The 20580-nt window shown below is 53.5% G+C and overlaps 9 protein-coding genes across 9 annotated transcripts; 6 read left to right on the top strand and 3 right to left on the bottom strand.

Moving 5' to 3' along the window:
• Positions 1–288: 288 nt before the first annotated feature.
• Positions 289–1773, top strand: DSM5745_02390 (uncharacterized protein; the record flags this gene model as incomplete). Its single annotated transcript, XM_026744406.1, has 1 exon — positions 289–1773. One exon carries the CDS (start codon positions 289–291, stop codon positions 1771–1773), a length of 1485 nt encoding a protein of 494 aa, XP_026607569.1.
• Positions 1774–2558: 785 nt separating this feature from the next.
• On the top strand, positions 2559–3323 carry DSM5745_02389 (NADAR family protein; the record flags this gene model as incomplete). The annotated part of the gene is made up of 1 exon (XM_026744405.1): positions 2559–3323. One exon carries the CDS (start codon positions 2559–2561, stop codon positions 3321–3323), a length of 765 nt encoding a protein of 254 aa, XP_026607568.1.
• Positions 3324–4313: 990 nt separating this feature from the next.
• DSM5745_02388 (serine/threonine protein kinase) lies at positions 4314–7133 on the top strand (the record flags this gene model as incomplete). The annotated part of the gene is made up of 1 exon (XM_026744404.1): positions 4314–7133. The coding sequence occupies one exon, from the start codon at positions 4314–4316 to the stop codon at positions 7131–7133; it is 2820 nt and encodes a 939-aa protein (XP_026607567.1).
• A 380-nt stretch (positions 7134–7513) lies between these two features.
• Positions 7514–8427, bottom strand: DSM5745_02387 (putative mitochondrial genome maintenance protein Mgm101; the record flags this gene model as incomplete). Its single annotated transcript, XM_026744403.1, has 2 exons — positions 7514–7781; positions 7865–8427. The coding sequence occupies 2 exons, from the start codon at positions 8425–8427 to the stop codon at positions 7514–7516; spliced, it is 831 nt and encodes a 276-aa protein (XP_026607566.1).
• Positions 8428–9238: 811 nt separating this feature from the next.
• Positions 9239–11429, top strand: DSM5745_02386 (biotin--[acetyl-CoA-carboxylase] ligase BPL1; the record flags this gene model as incomplete). Its single annotated transcript, XM_026744402.1, has 4 exons — positions 9239–9302; positions 9354–9990; positions 10036–10605; positions 10652–11429. The coding sequence occupies 4 exons, from the start codon at positions 9239–9241 to the stop codon at positions 11427–11429; spliced, it is 2049 nt and encodes a 682-aa protein (XP_026607565.1).
• A 635-nt stretch (positions 11430–12064) lies between these two features.
• Positions 12065–14990, top strand: DSM5745_02385 (ankyrin repeat domain-containing protein; the record flags this gene model as incomplete). Its single annotated transcript, XM_026744401.1, has 5 exons — positions 12065–12374; positions 12427–12849; positions 13339–13797; positions 13927–13958; positions 14127–14990. 5 exons carry the CDS (start codon positions 12065–12067, stop codon positions 14988–14990), a joined length of 2088 nt encoding a protein of 695 aa, XP_026607564.1.
• Positions 14991–15500: 510 nt separating this feature from the next.
• Positions 15501–16676, bottom strand: DSM5745_02384 (uncharacterized protein; the record flags this gene model as incomplete). The annotated part of the gene is made up of 4 exons (XM_026744400.1): positions 15501–15758; positions 15815–15921; positions 15977–16309; positions 16373–16676. The coding sequence occupies 4 exons, from the start codon at positions 16674–16676 to the stop codon at positions 15501–15503; spliced, it is 1002 nt and encodes a 333-aa protein (XP_026607563.1).
• Positions 16677–17244: 568 nt separating this feature from the next.
• Positions 17245–18848, top strand: DSM5745_02383 (cytochrome P450; the record flags this gene model as incomplete). The annotated part of the gene is made up of 2 exons (XM_026744399.1): positions 17245–17640; positions 17691–18848. 2 exons carry the CDS (start codon positions 17245–17247, stop codon positions 18846–18848), a joined length of 1554 nt encoding a protein of 517 aa, XP_026607562.1.
• Positions 18849–19398: 550 nt separating this feature from the next.
• On the bottom strand, positions 19399–20391 carry DSM5745_02382 (NRDE family protein; the record flags this gene model as incomplete). Its single annotated transcript, XM_026744398.1, has 1 exon — positions 19399–20391. One exon carries the CDS (start codon positions 20389–20391, stop codon positions 19399–19401), a length of 993 nt encoding a protein of 330 aa, XP_026607561.1.
• Positions 20392–20580: the final 189 nt, after the last annotated feature.

The following is a 20580-nucleotide window of genomic DNA, read 5'->3' as shown; positions in this document are numbered from 1 at the left end:
AGCGCACCGCCCTATCAGTCACTCTGACCATGCCACCCCTCGCATCTTCCGTGGTGGGGAGTTAGATGGATACTGCACATCTCTAATAGCCAGTCCCGGATTGTGGGTGCGATTCACTGCGGTACATGACAGTGCCAGGCTGACTCGACATTCATTCATTCACTTGATCCAACTCAACCCTGCTCAGATCATTCACTGGGAACCTCAGAACAACACTATAAAACTCCCATCCTCACCCAACAGAAACATTGTCCCAATCCATCCTAGATCTCCATCCCCTGCTCCATCATGTTCACGGCAATCCCCAGACCCGAACGCACAATGCCACCCGCTTTACTCGACCACCATCCGCTTCTCGACTATCTTTTCTTCTTCGACACTTCCCTCGACACACAATGTGCAGGCTATGACTACACCCACAGCCGCCCCCGTCGCTGCAACGCCATCACAAGCGAGCAAGACCAGGCCGAAGCCATCAGACTCCTGACCAAAGCAGCCGCAGACTTCCACTCCGGCAGAATGGAGCGCATTGGCTCGACCCTCGCAGAACTAGCGCCTCACGTCCTCTGTCCCAGGGTAAGCCACCAAGCTCAAGCACCGGGCCTGGTGGCACGGTGGACTCGGGATGCCGAGATGTTCATGGCGGGGTATGGCGCCATGTCTGAGCTTAGAGCTCGGGATCCTTTTGCGGATACCTCGCGGATAGTGGGTGGTGCTGACGCTGATGCCACAACGAGCACGAACGAGACCTGGCGCGAGCGGGTATTTCGAGGCGTTTGGGAGATCCTCGACAGGGTGAGATGGACTCACCGTCAGCTTGTTCCGAGGCTTCCCCGTTTTACCTCCCCGGAGCAGTCTCGTGATGAGCACGAGCAAATGCCCGTTTCGGACTTCAACTGGGATTATAGCCCTGAGTATGCCTACGAGAATGGGAATGGGCATGAGCATGACTACAGTTACGAGCACGAGTCCGAGTCCGCATCAAACGCGAGAGCCACCACCGTCCGCACCAGCACCGAGTCCGATCCAGAACCCTCCCACACCCCCGCTGTCCCCTGGGACATCCCGGCCGAGCCCACCCTGAGGCTCCGAGACTCGCAATGGGGACTACCACCATCACCCCCGCGGGCTTCTGCTCTCGTGAACCCCCCAAGTCCGCAACGCGATACCGCGTCAAAGCCAAACACCGTCTATGCCCTCCGCCACCCCATCGACGGCGACTGCAGCATCTGCTTTACCTCGCTGTTAGAACACCCATACGACACCGACTCCGACTCCGACGCGGACGCTCCATCGACCGGACGAGACATGGCCACAGACACAGGCACAGGCACAGACGCAGAGTCGGAACAGCTAGCCATCTCACTCTCGCCCCCGCACTCCATCCACCGATGGTACGATACAGACACAGGGGAATGGGGGTACACCGATGCCACGGGTGAACAGTTCGCTTTCCATGCGCTATCGAGCCGCCCTCATGAAGTCAAGAATACACAGGACGCACTGTCCGCGAAACCGTTGGTGCCCGAACTATCATGGTGCCAGACTGGCTGCGGCGTGAACTACCACAAGCAATGCATCGATCGGTGGACTGCGTTGGCGCCGCTCGCGACGTGCCCGACTTGTCGTCGTGCGTGGGTTGGTCAGGGTCTCGGTCGGACACATACTCATACTCATGCTCATACTCATGGATCTGGATATGGACACGGTAATCGTCCTCGTCACCGGGCAATCTCCTACTCGTTTCCTTCGCCCCCTTGGCAGGGGTGGTAGGGGCGTCGAGGTGCAATGGATCTCTAGAGACTAGCATAGTGTTTGGCGTTTGGGAGGCATGATGGTGATACTTGTATGATTAGCGCTTAGATCTCCTAACCGATCTATACCGATCATGAAACTTTCTTATGACCTTCTGATTCTTAAGGGGAGGATTAACGGGCGATTTTTATCCTTGTTTCTTGGGATCATGCGCGGTGTAATATATATATTGAACCATCCTTAACCCTAAGTGGGTCGGTCTATCAATCCACCTACGGCCCTGTCTATGAACCCTCCAGAATATGCAGTGGCGCTTCCTGGAGTATTCAGCGCACGATAGATTTGTGGTTTATTGTAATTGAGTAGATAACCGGAAATGTGAGTAAAAATACACGGTCACTGACTTTGACAAGACATAACACGGCGTTGAGAGGTGTTTGCTTGCCTTGCAGGAAGATGCTCATCTGTCTCTGTGACCTGCGCCTGCCTCCAGGCAGCTAGGTAAGATGCCTAGAAGGATTCCTTTCCTTTCCGGTCCAAGGGTTCTTGAAGGCTCAAAGCTCACCATTCTCCAGTCGGATCCTACGGAGTAGAGTCGAATACGGTACGAGGGTGTGACTCCTGCGCCACAGGATGACACCAAAGCCTTCGAGTTGGGGTTCTGCTTGACTCACCCACGTCTGACCTCTTAACACCTCGAATAACACAACCTTAAGGCTGCCCTTATTCTACCAGAGCACTGTGATACTTCACCACCTACATCTACAGATACCCGACTCACCTCAGCATAGTCTATCAACGCCATGGCGACCAGAAAAGCCAAGCCGAACCCGCATCTAGCGAACCCCGACATCCGCGTCACAGACACGCACATCTACTTCATCCGCGGGATCCTCTCAAACTGGTACTCCAGTCCTCACCCCTTCACCGGAAAACGCGCGCTCGAACTATGCCTCGCGCAGCTCGACGAGCTGGCCATCCCGCACCCCGCCGAAAACGCGATATCCACGCGCCTGATCGAGTCATTCCGCTTCCGACGCGGTGAGCAATGGATGATGGCGATGAAAGCGTGGCTCTTTGAGCGCGACTCTTTCCCTCTCGGCGAGGTTGTTATGGACAATGACAGTCAGAATGCGTTCGACCAGCTTCGCACAGAAATGTCGAGCGTCAGGCCTCTTCCGGAATCGGCCGACCGACAGCGGAAAAAGCTCTGGGAGTCGGCGTTGTGTCGGATCATGCGTACGGATTCGCCGAGATCGCAGAAGGCGCTTGGTCGGAAGGTGCCGAACTTCGACGACGGGCTGTGGACGAAGGCTTCAGCGGTGATTGTTGTTGCTGGGTGTGTAGCACGCGCGGAGGCTGACGAGGGCCTGAGCAAGTTGTATCTCTCAAGTGGAGACCGGGTTTTTGTTGAGGGGAGTCGGGTTGATCGGGTTTGGGGAGTTGGTTTGGACTGGAAGAGTGATGCGATTCTGGACGAGGGGAATTGGCGGGGTGCGAATCGGTTGGGAAGGGCTCATGGTGAGGCAGCGAGGGTATTGAAGAGAGGACTCAGTAGCACGACTTGATGATATCGTCAGATGAGTAGGATAGATTACCGCAACGAACGGCTGTTCATCTGAGCGATCGGGATCGTGTTGACGACGCTACTTCGGTCTGGCGAGTGGCGATGGACCGGAGATCTGGATTTCGGTTAGCGCAGTGATGTTCGAGGCTAAGACGCACCACGGTGGGGATGTCTGCCAAATTTATATCACCAGGGCTGGCCAGGGCCCGATCCGAGTGCGATCGCTCACCTTGGCCAGTGATCTTTTCATCATTCCTTCGTCGCCATGAGTCAAGACACCAGGGAATGCAGGAGATAGGCTGGCAGAGCAGCGCGAATGGATCATCGCCCACACATGCCGCAAAGACCATGGTTCGTTTGTCAGCCTACCGTCCGAGCACAATAAAAACCAGATTGTGAGAGCCCGAGGTTCTGTTGCCTCATTGCCTGCATTATTTTCGTTCCTGGTGGTGGCGTCCGCTGAAACCTCCGAGTCGGGCAAGGCTGAAACGCGCGGTCGCTTTTCCCCGGCTGTTACCTGTCACTGCAGCTGTCGGCTTTCAATCTGCTCTTAATCTGAATCCCCTCGTTCAAAGTTTGTCTCGCACAATTCTCTCGGTGTCGAGCTTTCCTGTCGTTTGCCCATTCTCGTCTGTCTTTGCGTCTCCCCGACGATCGCTAGCAGGTCAATTGCATTATTGGTCCCACGCGACTCCAAACGAGTCGACGACCCACGACGCCTCACGCTCGCTCTCCACAAGAACCGCGATTTTCGAATCATTCTTTCGTAAGAGGACCATGGTCATCGATTAACTCAGTCTAACTCTCGTTTAGACCTCGCTAGCCGATCACCCCTCACCCTAATCCGCTCCTTTATGCTCTCTGAGCTCATTTCAGCTCCTGTGTTTCATCTCCGAGCTGTCGTCACTCTCTTAAGCTTTCAATGTCTGGACGGCCTGGCCTGGCAGAGAAGCGCCTGTCGTCCCATCGCTTCCAGCAAATACCGGACACTATGCCTAACCCCAACGACGTTACGATCGATATCCCACTGCAGAGCGTTTCCAGCCGCGGGCAGACTGGTGCGCGCAACAATTCCACCAACATCCCTAGTTCCCCGTCCGGGGGCTATTCAGCCGGAGGAGACCACAATGGCGGCGAGAAGGGCTTGACGTCCGGTCCTCCCAGTTCGCATGGATTTGGTCAACGTCGGCGGAGAACCATCAACGACAAAACTGGTCTTCCCGCGGAAGAGCCAGAGGATGGAACGGTCACTCGCTTGGGACGCTTCTATCAGGCTGTTCTCAACTTCTCCACCATCACTCGCTACATGATCTACATCGCTCCTCTCGCTGCTCTTCTCGCTATTCCCATTATTGTTGGCGCAACAGCCGCTCAAGATGCAAAGATTGGCGGAGTCTCGCTTCCTTGGTTCTTTTGCTGGATTGAGGTTGTCTGGGTGTCATTGTGGGTGTGTAAGATTGTCGCCAAACTCATTCCCTTCGTCTTCCAGTTCATCTGCGGTATTGTCAGTGCTGGAACGCGGAAATATGCCCTCATTTTGCGAAACCTGGAGATCCCTATCACCATGGTGCTTTGGATGATCGTTTCGCTCGTCACTTTCCTTCCGATCATGGTCTATAACCCGAGGAACAAGCGGGAGGGCGATACCGAGACGAAGAGTTGGGAGAAGTCGGTCAAGAACATCCTCTTCGCTTTCTTGGTCTGCGCTCTGATCTTCCTCGGAGAGAAGACCCTCGTCCAGCTTATCTCCATCAGTTACCACCGCAAGCAGTTTGACGCAAGGATCAAAGAGTCTAAACGTCACATCAACCTTGTTGGTATCCTATATGATGCCTCCCGCAGCATGTTCCCTATGTACTGCAAGGAGTTCCGCGAGGACGATGCGATCATCTCCGACTCTATCCTCCTGGCTGGACCCGAGTCTGGCAGGCCCGGTCATTCGCGGTCCAACTCTGCGGCTCCTCTGAAATTCATCCGTGGGGTAGGACAGAATGTTGGTCGACTTGGAGGAAAGATTACTGGTGCCATCGGAGACGTCGCCCATGAAATCACCGGAAAGCAAGTGTTCAACTCCGGCGCCGCGCGGTCCATCGTCAGCGAAGCATTGGAACGTCGTCGATCCACCGAAGCTCTCGCTAGGCGTATTTGGATGTCTTTTGTGATTGAAGGCCGTGAAGCGCTGTACCTTGATGACCTTATGGAGGTTCTTGGTGAAGGAAAGGAGGCCGAGGCCGAAGAGTGCTTCATCATGCTGGATCGTGATGGAAATGGCGATATCAGTCTGGAGGAGATTATCCTGGCCATCTCTGAGATTGGACGCAGCCGCAAGACATTGAACCACAGCGTGCATGACGTCGACCAGGCCATCCACGTCTTGGACAATCTCTTGGCCACCATTGCCTTCATCATCGCTCTTCTCGTCTTCGTTTCGTTCGTTACCAGTGGTTTCGGCACTGTCATCGCCGCCGGTGCTACCTCCCTTCTGTCCCTGAGTTTCGTCTTCGCCACCACCGCGCAAGAAGTGCTCGGTTCTTGTATCTTCCTCTTTGTCAAGCATCCCTTCGATATCGGTGACCGAGTCGAGATCGATAGCAAGCCTTACATGGTTCAACGCATTTCGCTCCTGTACAGTGTGTTCCGCAACGTCAACGACAATCGCGTCACTCAGATCCCCAACGTTGTCCTCAACACCGTGTGGATTGACAACTACTCTCGTTCCTCAGCTATGCAGGAGCGAATTACCATTGATGTGAACGTTGACACTACAACTGAAGAAATTCAGGCTCTGAAGGACGAAATCGAAGCCTTCGTCCGTAGCCCGGATAACAAGCGCGATTTCCACCAAGATGTTGACATTGAGGTATCGGGTGTAGGAGCTCTTGACAAACTAGAACTCACTGTGAGCCTCTTCCACAAATCCAACTGGGCTATTGAAACCGTTCGTGCCGCGCGTCGCTCCAAGTTCATGGTCGCTCTAGTTGCCGCCGTCAAGAAGGTCCCTATGCGCCTCCCAGGCGCGGCAGCTGAAGAAGCCCCTGCCGAAGACAGCGACAAGCCAGATGACAAACCCGATGACGCCGCGCAGCCTCCCGCTCATCAGCCCTCCACCAGCGAGGGAATGCGCCGCCCTAGCGCCCCAGACATCAACATCCCCTCTGACTCCAAGTCAACCGGCTTCGACCTGGGCCGCTCAGGCTCCGTCCAACGCCGCGCCGCCGCCGCCAGTGCTGCCGGTAACAACTCAGCCGGCAGTGCCTACAGCGAAAGCACTCTCAACAACACCAACCCCGAACTCTACAACCGCGCCAACTCCCCCAACCTGAGCGACCGCGACACAGACCACTACCGCGCCTCTGTCAGCTCGCCCGTCGCAGAGCGCCATCTCAGCGTCAACCACGGCTCCATGGCCCGCAAGGCATCCACAGCATCCACCGGTCGTCGTAGAGCAGGCACGACAACCTCTCCAAACCAACCGCTTGCATCTCCCACAAGCCAGCATTCCGAGTCTATGCTCCCTGCTCATCTGCAGCCGCCGCCACTTCAGCCCTCGCCGTCGGTGTACTCTCAACCGCAGCAGCCGCCGCCACTTCAGCCCTCGTCGTCGGTGTACTCGTATGCCGAGCGCTACGACCAGCCTGAGTCGTCGAGACAGTCGCTAGAGCACCCTACCCCTTACAGCCAGCCGCTGCCTCAGGTTTATGAGTATGCTCCGACGCCGGATAGGAACTCGCCTGAACCCCAGTCGCCGCGTGCTGATCCGCGGTACATGACTGAGGAGCAGAGGAAGAACTATGAGTCGCGCAGGCAGTGAGTAGGTTTGTGTGATTCTGGGATTTACGTGATATGATGTTTGTGCTATGTATCAAAATGTAGAGTGGTGTTTGGGTTGGCTGGTTTTTTCCCGTATGGATGGCAATCATACGTCACATATTAGGAATTTATTGTCAATATGACAACTTTGAAAGATTTTTGGCATGTTTGGATTTGAGGATTTCTATTATTGTACAGCAATTTACTATCCCAGACTGCTGGGATAGTACAACGGGTATCACAGTAGTGCATCACTAAATGCATAGCATACATACACAGCCATTTAGCTTCTTGTTATCGTACACTCGACGCCTGCTTTGATTCCGTTAACTCCAATTCTATCAAGACCCAGATCTAGAGCAGCAAAGACATAGAAGACCTCTACTTCGTCTCCCTCCACGGGTACCCAACGGGGTCATCCTTGCGCGTCCAGATCTTGCTCTTCTTCTTGCTGACCACATGCTCAACCCAGACCTCGCGCGTATACTGCGCCTTGTATTTCCGGATCCACCGCGGATCCCACAGCTCGCTGGCGATTCCAAGATCCTTGCAGCATCGTACAAGAGCGTTGGAGCGGCACCCCTCCGTGGCGGTGGGAATGCCGTCGGGCGAGAAGTAGTCTTGTTCGCCGCGGGCTACGGAGACGAGTCTGCACAAAAGAACGATTAGCTACACCATCACCTGCCCAAAAGATAACCGTTTACAAGGAAGGAAGCGAGAACATGAACATACCGCCCATTACAAACCAAAGCATACTCCCTCGTAACCGTCCTCGGCGTAACAATACTCTCACTCCTCGGAACAAGCCCCCACCCACCGGGCCCAAACGCGCGGTTCAGGATCCGTCGGTACTTGATCTCGGGCAGGTACAGGATGCCATCGGGCTTGATCTCGACCTCGTCGGGGTTCGTCTCGGCGAGCAGAATGTCCGCTGCTTCCTTGGGAAACGGCTCAGCGGAGAGTCCGTGGAACGAGCGCGTCCAGTCGATTTTCTCGCCCGGCGTGTTGTCTAGCTCGATTGGTTTGTCGGAGAGGCCTGTTTTTGAGATGTTGGGGGTCGTTGCGCTGGAGGGGGTTTGTTGGGAGGCGATGTTTGCTGCGCGGGTGGCGGCTGGTGTGGGTGTTGAGGGGGTCGCGGGCTTTGGTGAGGATGCGGATGCGGATGCGGGTTGTTGGGAGGCGGAGGTGCGCTGCGTGAAGGGGCGGGTTGTTGTTATGAGGCGGGGGGCGGTGCGGTAGGCGGATGCTCGCTGGAGGAGAGGCTCTGCGGCCTGGAGGGAGCGGAGGAAGGCCATTATGATTGGAATTGGGGGAGATTGTGAGGATGTTGGAGCTGTGGCGGTTTATGTTTGAGGTTGAGATGAGCTTGGATTGTGTCACGTGACGAGTCGGTGATATGTCGGCGATGGCAAGGGGGGATTTATTCGTGGATCAGGGGCGATATTTTGCGAGATAATTTGTCATATAGTACACTGGATACGAAATGATAGCTATGGTACAAGGTATGCGCCCTTTGCGTGCGTTATGTGGTAGGAGATTAGGAAGTTTTAGGCATCTTTGCTCTGGGTACGGACATCGTTACCCTGGCGCTTCCAGCACGCGCGGAATATTTCCATCTGTCGGAATGAGTTCGTTAGTGACCAGAGATCCAGATCGGAACTTGCTCATGAGTATATGCGGCTTGTTGTAGTAGGCAGAAGAATGGTAATGGGATGGGTTGGCCGACCTGCTCCTTGCAAGCTCTCCAGTCCTTCTTAGCCCAGTAGCATTCGTTCAGCTTGTCTTGCTCCACTAGATGCAGTCAGTAACCAAATGGATTTCAGAAGCTGTATGGTTGACGGCGAGTGTACCTGAGCAGCCGGTGCTGAAGATCCGCTTGTCCCTGGGCGTCGACCGGTCAGCATCTCCGCAACGAACAAAACGGAAAGAAACATTGAGCTTACCACTCATCTGGCTCGTCATCGTCGTCAGCTGTGGCCACCTTGGGCTTCTCTTCTCGTTTGGATATCATCGTGTTGACAGGCCGATAGTAATCGAAGGAGAAAAAGGGAAATTGAATCAACTCCGATCTTTCTTCCTCCGAACAACTTCCCCGCAGCAATAATTATGGCGACGAGCACGGCGAACCCCAACACCACGGGGAAGAGGCTCAATGTCCTCGTTTACTCTGGTTAGCAATAACTACATTCTACATCTGGCAACCAACTAATTGATAATTTAGGAGATGGAACCACCGTCGAATCCGTCCGCCACTGCCTCTACACGCTCCGCCGCCTCCTAGCCTCCCGCTATGCCGTTATCCCCGTTACAGCAGACATGCTAATCAAAGAACCATGGACTCTTACATGCGCACTACTCGTTATCCCCGGTGGCGCAGATCTAGGCTACTGCCGCGCGCTCAATGGTGCAGGGAATCGCCGAATCGAACAATTCGTTCGCCGCGGGGGCGCCTACCTCGGTTTCTGCGCGGGAGGATACTACGGGACGAAACGATGCGAGTTCGAGGTCGGTGATAAGACTATGCAAGTTATTGGGGAGCGCGAATTGGCATTCTACCCGGGGATCTGCCGCGGAGGTGCATTCAAAGGCTTTGTCTACCATAGTGAGGCTGGGGCAAGGGCTGCCGAGCTGACGGTTTCGAAGGAGGCGTTGAGTGCTGGTGTGGTTCCGACTAGCTTCCGGTCATACTATAATGGTGGAGGAGTGTTTGTTGATGCGCCAGCATATGCGGATCAGGGCGTTGAGGTTCTTGCGAGCTACGCGGAGCGTCTCAATGTGAATCCTGGATCTGGGGCTGCCGCGGTGGTGTATTGCCCCGTGGGCGATGGCGCTGCTATATTGACTGGGCCGCATCCTGAGTGAGTGTACCGCTCTTCACCTCTAGGCGAGTGCTAATGAAGCAGGTTTGCGGCTGTCAACCTCGATCCCAAGGCCGGAGGCCCGGAATACGCTGAAGTGGTAGAAGCTTTGGCTGCGGATGACAAAGCCAGGACCGACTTCCTGAAGGCCTGCTTGTCTAAACTAGGGTTGCAGGTAGCACAAGATACAACGCATGTTCCCTCTCTGTCGTCTTTGCATTTTTCGTCCTTGTCCTCAGATGATGCAGAACGGGTGCTAAGATCGCTCGAGGAACTAGCCGGCGAGGAGAGGCTCCTGAAAGACGAACACGACACCTTTAAGATTGAGAAGTCGGGTACATATAATATGGGCGACCTCACAGAGTCCCTTCCGCTATCCAAGGAGTCATCCGAGTTTTCTGAACATGAAGGGATTGTGGATTATCAGTCAATTGTCAAGCGCATTGTCGTCCACGATGACGTCCCATCATCTAAAATGACTCCATATTTCAACCATCATGCTTTCTATAGCCATCTTCGGGATTATCAGGCTCAATCAAAGGAAGGTGCTTCTCTTTTCGGCTCGAATCTTCTGTACGGCGAAGTCGTCACCAGCACCAACACAATTCTCGAAAAGTAAGTCTGGAAGTACTGCAGACATGGACTTGGCTAACATCAGTAGAAACGCTAAGCTCCTCCGCAAACTCCCCGTCGGCACGACCGCAACAGCTACCACCCAAGTAGCCGGCCGAGGACGGGGCTCCAACGTCTGGGTATCTCCAGCCGGTTCTCTCATGTTCTCGACCGTTGTTCGCCACCCCATGGAGAAAATGCAGTCTGCTCCTGTCGTCCTTATACAATACCTTGCGGCGATGGCAGTCGTCCAGGGAGTACGAAGCTACGACGAGGGTTATAACGCCATGCCAGTCAAGTTGAAATGGCCCAACGACATCTACGCTTTGGACCCCGAACAACCCGAACACAAGAAACAGTACACCAAAATCTGCGGCATTCTTGTAAACTCCCAATATTCTTCAAACGAATACACCTCCGTCGTCGGCATCGGCCTCAACGCCACCAACGCTTCCCCAACAACATCTCTCACAGCGCTCGCTGCCCGCTTTGTAGGCCGCAAGGCTGCCCCCGTCACGCTAGAGAAACTCCTCGCGCGTATTTTGACTGTCTTTGAAGACCTTCATACACGGTTCCTTCGTACTGGTTTCGACCGCAGCTTTGAGGAAATGTACTACGAGTCCTGGCTTCACACGAACCAGATCGTTACGCTTGAGGCTGAAGGCGGGGTACGCGCCAGGATCAAGGGTGTTACTCGCGATTATGGATTGCTGCTTGCTGAGGAGCTGAGTTGGGACGATCGACCTACGGGGAAGGTGTGGCAGCTGCAGAGCGATAGTAATAGCTTTGATTTCATGAAAGGGCTGTTGAAGAGGAAGGTCAATTGATTGCTGACTTGGGAATAGAGTCAATACTGTATAATGCGTGTTAGCTACGCTCACGAAGTGATATTGGTCGCATTCTCCACAACTGAGCTTTATCTTTTTGGAAGAGATGATCAGCTACCGATACAATGGTAATACTAGAGACCGGGAAGTGCTTGATGCAGTAATGGGGGTTACTTGCCCACGTGGCTTCAGGGGCACGGAGGATCGCGACTGGGTTTAGCCCGATCTAGGTGGCTTCAGAAAACCATGTCAAGGACAAGAAGACCCTTCTTGTACTCCCACTCGCCAGCAAGCTTAGTCCGACCTCTTGCACTGCGCATGGAACAAGTTATGTGCATCTTGCACCTTTTTTGATCAACAATCCTTAGATGAGTGCGTTTCACGTGCTTGGCAATGTGTCGACTTGTCTGCGTAAGCCCAACATAACAACGCTGCCTCTGTTGATTGCCGGCACTCCACAATATGGAAGCCTAGCGCAGCTGAGAAGGCTTCGAACAGACCAAGAAGTGATGACTACCAATGGGATGCGGGGTGGCATGGAGCTAGAGCGGCTGTGCAAGGCCGTTTGAGCAATAGCCTTCTTACTCCCAAATCTTTCTGAAGCCATGTCCTGCTTTCCAGAAAAGTTAATCACGATGAAGCAAGCTCAAACACGGACATATCTATGGACTGCAGCTTTTGGATCCTTGACTAGCGATGATAAGTGCCGCCTCCAAAAATACCTCACAGAAAAGACAGTGAGCAGCATTGATGAGACCTCGAAAACTGTACAAGCCGCACAGTCCTCCTGTCTGCAGAAGCGATGGACTGTAAATACACGACAGGGGCACCGGATTATCATTCGCGACATCCTTGACTTAATTGCTCTTTGGCTCAATGAGTTCAAAGAAGTCGGAGATGCAGTCGTCCAGTACGGCACTGCACATGCCTCGCTTTCATTAGCAGGTGTTTGGTTCTTGTTGCAGGTATCCATCAATGACCTGAACATTCGCATCAGTGGCGGAGGGATTGGAGATCGTTGCACGACTAGTGGCTGGGTATTCAATCTTCGAAGTGGTATACTTTCCAGATATTGGGAAGCAACTCACAACCGCGCAGTGCAAACTATGCGATGCACTGGTGCTACTGTATGCCGGCTTACTCAGATTCCTCACCGATATAGGAAGATATTATGAACGCTCAACTGGTACTCGCATACTGCGGAGTCTGTATGAACTGTCCGATCGCCTTCAAAATCCCCTCAAAGCTGCACCAACCAAAGAAGAAGAGGTCGAGAAGATTGCCCAAACGGTGCAGGCCGAAATTCCTCTGAACATGGATGTCAGCATTAGGACCCTCCAGGAGAACAGTTCCCAGTCATTCATGTCACTCGAGAGCCTCCTCAACTCGCTTGATGCGCCGATATCCCGTACAAGCGACGGTAAAGCTCTCTACCAGGATTTCTTGGAAATACATCAGCGGCGGAAACTGCTCTCATGACTACCGGGCCATAGCTACCGGGAGCATCATGAGTCGGATACAAAGGCCTTGTTCTGGGCACAACAGAGTGGATATTTTCGAACCCGCGTGTATCTTCAGTGGGAGTGGTCTAACGCAAGTTCTATTCTGTGGCTGCATGGGATACCAGGGTGCGGAAAACAAAACTGACATCCTCCATCATTCAATGTATTCTGGATAGGGTTGCAAAAAAGCTCAGAGTACCCCTGTCGCTTCTACGTTTTACTCCAAGACCAACAACGCGCTATCAACTAATCCGCTGATGGTCTTCCGGAACTTGCTAAGACAACTTGCAATGGACCGCCAGGGTGATAAGATTATAAAGCCAGTGTGGGAAGAGTTCATTAAATGGCAAATGACGGCTAACATGGATGGTTCGAACCATCGCCTTTGAACATTGAGGAATGTACAGAGATGCTGCTCGCCATTACCTTCGATTGCCCTGCCACTATCATCATTGATGGCTTGGATGAACTTGACGGGGACCGAGTAGAGCTCTTGACTGTTCTTCAAGATATAGCCCACCGATCAGCAAGTATCGTGAAGATCATGATTTCGAGCCGTGAACATGCAGATCTTGGACAGGAACTGCAAAGCGAAATATCAGTACCCATATCGCCCGCCGAAATCTCAAGCGATATTGCGAGATATGTCCACTGTCAATTTGATTCGGCCATTCCCGACAAGAAACTCCTTGGAGGGCGGGTCTCTGAGACACTGAAGCGTCTTCGCATCAAGACCTTGAATGAAGGTGCCGGTGGCATGTTTTTGTGGCCCGCCTTGCAGTTGGAGTATCTTTGTGATCGGAGGACATTCAAACTAGAAGCAGATATCATAGCTGCACTCAAGGACCTTCCGCCGGATCTAGTACGTACTTATGAGACCATATACTCGCGAGTTGACTCTTATGGTCATCCCGAGGCGGCCGTTGCCATTCGAACCTTCGCTTGACTGCTCTCGTCACCGGGGCCCCTATCGGAATCAGAGCTGATTACCGCAGTCAATGCGCCGCGAGATGAGGGCGCCGAACTGGTAAGTTGAGTGTCAGAAAGCCGTTGTTGAATGCTTGGTTGAGCGCGGTGTCGATGTGCAGGTCAAAGTCGACTGTCCAAAGGTCTGGTACCTGGAGAACAAAACGAGCCAAAGCGCAATTGAAGCAGCATTAAACATCTCCGCCTACATCCGAAAATGCTGTCTTAGAGACTTGCTTACCTCATTGATCATGGGGATAGTGAGGAAGACGCCGACGCTCTCATGCATGCTGCTTGTAAGCATGGCAATATGGAACTTGCAAAGCGCAAAGTCATCAGTCAACCTCCAAGAGACTCTGATCACAAGATGTATCAAGTTCTTGCAAGTTCCGGAAATCGATTCCCTCCAGGTCACGGTTCCAACATGGAAATGCAGAGCCAGGCAATAAAGGAAGGCGGCATTGGTTTTCTCTCCGCACTTGTCAGTGATTACAGACTACAGTTCGAATTCAACATGTTTCGAGATGTGGCATGGGATACCATCCGCAGCAAAGGTAACAGGACAGCGATCCTTCAATTTCTCATTGACAATTGCTCGTTCCATCTGGTCATGGTGTACTTGTACTCCTATACTAGCCTCGACATAATCAACTCCGAATCATGGGTCGTTGAGAAACGCAAGAAAGAGACCATCCTATACCAGGCTGCCTGTCTTGAACGCAGCCCTGAAGTTGTTGCAAGATTGTTGCAAATGGGAGCAAACCCAGATAGTCCAGGTCTCTCTCGCACACCGCTGATGTCCTTCATGCAAATGGCCCATAGGGGTAGAAGTACAGCTGAAGAGGCCATCTCCATCGTCAAGCTCCTCTTGGACCACGGCGCAGACCCGGATGGAGCAAGGGACACGGACCGGGAGCAAGATGGCCCCTTGAAACCAACAGTGCGAGTGACGCCCTTGATACTCGCTGTGGCGAGGACATTCACAGTGGCTGTCGATACAGTCAGACTTCTAATGGAGAAGGGCGCGGATGTTAACCATGAAAGTGTCATCGTTGCACCTTGCTTATCTCTGCGGGAACCAGCAGATTGTTAATCTGTCTTCTCCAGCATGGAGCAGTGGATCGCGGTGATCCTTCCTATACCGCTCATGGCTTTGTGAGGGATCTCAAGCACGACGACGAGGACGAGTGGGAGACTGTCAGCAGATCGCGACGACAACTTTAGGGTAACGAGGATGAGGGTGATTTCTAGCAGTTCCTCATAACGACAACGGCAACGACGTATGTGCAGGGCAAGGCGAATACCTGACTACGTATACAGGAATACATCGAGGGAAACCCTTCCGCAACTCGTCATTCATGCCAGTGGTTCGGTACAGACCGTCCTGTTCCATGCCAAATCAAGCATCCCCCTTATGCGTTGGAACGCCAAAACTGGGTCTCTACCCTGGTTGAGCCGATCGCATAGTCCATCGTTTAATTCTGACCAAAGACGCTTCAGCAAAATGAGTGTAAAGCTGCGCGAAACATATCAAAGCATAGCATCGACAAACAGGAGTCTCCAAGCATAACCAACTAGTCAGGAACAACCAACTGGCAAGACATCAAATACATCTCAGCTCTGAACAAGACCTATCGGAGCTCCCTAGATCGGAATAAATCAATTCATCCTCTCGATAGACCCGACATCCCGCCGGGGGACTAGGTTCGCGTATACGAGTGCCATCGGGACTCCTAGCGGCAATGGCAGCCCTCACTGCCGCGCCAGCTGTAGCGCGGGCACCAGCGTATCGCAGTATCTTCATGACTTGCGCAACGATTTCGAATCTGTGCTTCTCCCATTCCAGGAACCAGCAAGAATACTATCAAGAGATATATCAGCACAATCCAGCGTCCCTAAAGAAGAGGGGAGTCATACCCGACTCCCACCGTCAATATGCGCAAACTGCCACTTGATGCTATCAGTCGCAATGCCATAAATCTCACACTCCATGCCCTCTTTCTTGCGTGCGTGATGGATCATTGCTGCCGCTCTACAATCAGCCCACTGACCAATGTGAAAGAAGACAAGAAAGCATACCCATCATCCTCAAGCATGTCCAAAAACTCGCTTTCCCCCTTCTCCTTCCCCTCAGCACAACCAGCGCCACATCGAGTTCCTTCGATGGCCCCGAGAACACTACATTGTGCACTTTCCCCTCGACCTCGAGAGAGTCACCAAGTAGCTCATTGCTGGTAAACGGCATCTTGAAGATCCGCTTGCTGGTCAAATTGATCAGGTCGCTACCGCGGAGTTTTCTTGCGCGCGCCTCGTTCACTGCGTTCTGGAGGAGGATCGTGACGCGCGCTGGGATGAGGTTGTCGAATGTGATGGTGTCTTTCATGTTTGATTCGAGGCTGGTCCATTTCCTAGCTGTCGATGGGTTCACGTTGTCAGTTTACACCTGTTGAATTATGGAAGGCAAAGCAAGCGTACTGATATTCCCCATCAACCTCTCATACATATACCTCCTCCCAAAGGACCTCCAATCCCGCATCCTCACCTTCCATATCTTCTCCGGCTGGATTCCCGTGATGTCTACGAGCCTGTAGAAATAGGGCACATTATGATCGTCCGGTCCGGGGTCCTTGTGACCGTAGCCGAGCTTGCGCAGTCTCTCGGCCTCTTCCGCTTGTCTTTCAGATAGTTTGGACTTCTTCCGGTGTCTTATCAAGGCGCAGAGGCTCTGTGGGCCCGGAAGGCCGCATGAGTTCTTGCTGTTTGTCATTGCAATGGTCATTATGGGGTTGGGCTTGGAGAAAGGTTGGTTGACTTGGGATAAGGGATTGGGAAGACAGACTGGGAGGGAGAATATAACGACAAGAGGCACTGTCAACGTCGGAGTCATACTTGACAGTGGTTCTGGCTCTCGGGGAGTTGCTCCTGGCGTATCAAGGTATTGGCATGGTCCGCTCGGAATGGGATTCCATGGCACGTGTATGGAGGTATCTTGAACCGAAGCCTGGCTAGAAAAATGGCTATCTAAGTCTAGACTGAAAGTAGACATCGTCTGGAAAAGTCAGTATCGAGCGATATATAGTAGAGCTGTATCTGGGGGTCACGAAAGGACCTCCGGCTCTATAGAAGCCCTAAATGCCGTCTTCAGGCACTGACACTATCCCTACGGTGCTGACTTAGTATGATCTACTTACTTGTTGTACATGAGGTTGAACAAGGTTCGACTCAACTTCCGCCTGTCCGACTTGACTCTTTTCTCTTTACTATCCTCCTATCACCATGTCAATCCCAACTTCCTTCACTCCTTCATTTCATCACTCACCATCATCTTCTTCTCACAGCCATCAATGATGTTGTCAATATGCGCTATTCTTGCATTGGCGGCATGCCTGCTCATCCTCCAGTATGCGAGGTCCAACTGGATCCACGCTCGCATGGCCCGTGACTGGGGATGCGCTCCTCTGCCTCGTTATCCAACTGATGTTCTAGGACTCACTACCTTGAGGGAGTCTATACAGGCTGATAAGGAGAAACGTATTCCCTTGCTCTTACAGCGCCGCCTCGAAATGATGTCAGCCCGCGAGAAGCGTCCCGTCACGACCTTCGTCATCCGCCAGATGGGCCTTGACAATATCTTTACCTGTGATCATGCCAATGTCCAGGCTATACTGGCCACCAAGTTCAAGGACTTTGAGCTAGGCGCTGGCCGTCGACATACACTGTATCCTATGTTTGGGGTTGGCATTGTATGTTCTCCGTTGATTCATGGAGAGAACTTGTTCTGATACCTTCTCAGTTCACGTCCGACGGCGAAACCTGGTCTCGCTCTCGCGCACTCCTCCGACCTCAATTCACGCGAGACCAGATTAGCGACCTCGAACTCGAAGAGAAGCACGTTCAGCAAGCGATGCTCGCCATGCCCGTCGATCCTACCACAGGCTGGACCGCTAACACCAACATCCAAGACATCATCTTCCGACTAACCATCGACTCAGCCACAGAGTTCCTCTTTGGCGAGAGCGCCGGGAGCCAGGCAGAGGCTCTCCGCAACGGGGGCACCCTACCCCCCGACCACTTCTCCGGCGACTTCGACCGCGGCCAGTGGTACGTTGCACAGCGCTCCCGGTTCGAGAAGTTCCACTGGCTCGTCGACAACAGGGAAAGTAGGGCCGTTGTGCAGCGGATCCACGACTACGTCGATCGCTTCGTGCACGCTGCACTGGCAGCATCAGAGGCCGGTGCTGAAAAACAGTCCGAGTCAGACAACTACGTCTTCCTCGAAGCCCTAGCCGCCACAACAAAAGACCCCATAGAGCTACGCTCCCAACTCCTCAACATCCTCCTCGCCGGCCGCGACACCACCGCCTCCCTGCTAAGCTGGTCGCTCCTGATGCTCGCGCGCCACCACGCAGTCTTCGCAAAGCTCCGCGCCACCATCCTATCAGCCTTCGGCCCTTACACCACCCGCAAAACCATCACCTTCACCTCCCTGAAATCCTGCCGCTACCTCCAGCACTTCCTCGCCGAAGTCCTCCGCCTTTACCCCGCCGTCCCCGTAAACCGGCGCGTCGCAACAACACCCACGTCCCTGCCATCCGGCGGCGGGCCCACGGGCACGCAACCAATCTACCTCCGCGCAGGCCAAGTAGTAACGTACAGCCCGTTCATCACGCACCGCCGGAAAGATCTGTGGGGCGAAGACGCGGAGACATTCAATCCGGACCGCTGGGTTGATCGCAAGGTTGGCTGGGAGTATCTGCCGTTCAATGGGGGTCCGAGGATGTGCATCGGGCAGCAGTTTGCGCTTACGGAGGCGGGGTATGTCCTTGTTCGGCTTTTGCAGAGGTTTGATGGGATTGTGGATTGTTTTCCTGGGAGGGAGGTGAGGTATGGGCTTACGCTTACCCTTGCGCCGGGGGATGGGGTTGTTGTGAGGTTGCATGAGGCGGAGTGACTAAAGCTTTGTTATTTGGGTGCCAGATAGGGCCGGAGTCGACTGTACTCTAATGCTTGACTGCTGGTCTTCTTGTTACACGAGCTATGTGGTGGTGGGACGACTGGGGGTTCATTCGTGGATAGGCCCTTACGAGTTTCCCCTGCACGTAAGGGGGCCGGTTTTGTTGAGGACTGGGGCCGCGTGCATGGAAAGCTTGTCACTCTTGTCATGGAAAGGACAAAGGTCTTGGGATTGGGCACGAGATCTGGTCGAAGTCGGGCTTTAAGAGCTCTCCATCTGGCAGCGGTAAGTGGTAGGTGACGCATCTGCTGCAGACACACGTAGCAGCCGTGACCGCCACTGTCGAGCAAGGAGATCATTTTGCAAGTCAGCTGGAGACTGGAGTCGCAGGTTTGTGGATTCATGTAGGTAGTCATGACATATATCATTGTCTTTATCATATTGCTCATCGTAACCCATAGCCCGTTAATCATTATAGTCGAGAAGATATACGCCGATATAACTATAACACGAAGAGATTGATAAGTAACTGCTCACATATCTGGATTCATCGCGTCACCTGGAACTCGAAGGATCTGTCTCCCTGGCCGACGGGGACAGCTTTCGCCTCTCCGTCGTAGAGCGTCCGTTCGAAGTATCGTACTCGGCCATCCTTCTTGACGAGGATGACTGTTTGCTTCTGTGTCCCGTATGGCCCGTGCAGAAACGACTTGTCGAGCAGATCGTGTCCATCTCCGGCGTCCTTCTTGACGGGTACTGGCTCTGGGTCCGTTCCGTTGCTCTGTCCATGGGCATGGGCATAACCATCAACACAAGCCGTCCGTGTCGACTCCGGTGGCACAATATCCGCAGCTACTGCAGGAGCGTCCGATTTCGTCTTGTCCCCCGTCCCAATAAGCGGAATGAAGATGCTCCGCCTGAAATAAGGAAGATAGTCCTCCGCCGTCGCATCATCACCCAATTGCGGTAGGGAATCCGTATTCAACACCCCCAGCAACCTCTCAATCAGCTCCTCCTCCCCCTCCCCCTCCCCAACATGCCTCTCAAGCGCCTCATCAACAAGCCTCTCCCCATCCAAAATCTTCGGCCAACTCCGATCATCAAAAACAGTATTACTCAGCCCCTTCGTCTGCCCCGTCTCCCCAGCAATCCACGTAATCTGATCCATAGCACTCGACCGATTCGATACTATCGCCAGCGGCTCATTCACGTATCCGCAAACAAGGCTGAACCCGCCGACATTGCGGGCCGTCGGGCTGGCGACCATCTCCTCGACGTACGTTCTCGTTGGGTCTTCGCCCGTCTTCGTAGCCCTCGCAAGCCAGCTATTCGTGATTGCGCCGCGGGATTGCTGCCCCGTTGCGGCGTCGGTGGTCTTCTCGCGGTAGTTCGTTAGCACGGCGACTTTGCCGCTTGTTGTGACTCCCATCCATGTGCCCTGTGTTTTGCGCGCAAGGTCTCGTCCGCCTAGGATGTGGGTGTTTGGCTCTGGCCAGTGCTCGGCTGGGGCGGTTGGGCGGCGGAGGTATTCCTGGGGCATTTTGTTGGTTTGTTTGCTGCTTCGTTTTTTGTTTGCGGAGTGGGTTGGGTACGTACATCTCGGTTGTTGATGATTATTAGAGAGTAGGCAGGGTGGGCTGTTGAGATTAGGGCGATGCACATGATTGCTTGCGTTGTTGATGGGAGGGAGAAGGGCAATGGGGGGAGAATGATTAAATAGTGAGGCAGA

This window comes from Aspergillus mulundensis, assembly GCF_003369625.1.
Source record: "Aspergillus mulundensis strain DSM 5745 chromosome Unknown scaffold_1, whole genome shotgun sequence".
NCBI classification, from domain to species: domain Eukaryota; kingdom Fungi; phylum Ascomycota; class Eurotiomycetes; order Eurotiales; family Aspergillaceae; genus Aspergillus; species Aspergillus mulundensis.
The sequence above is the reverse complement of the archived record's forward strand: the minus strand, read 5'-3'. Positions and strand labels throughout refer to the sequence as shown.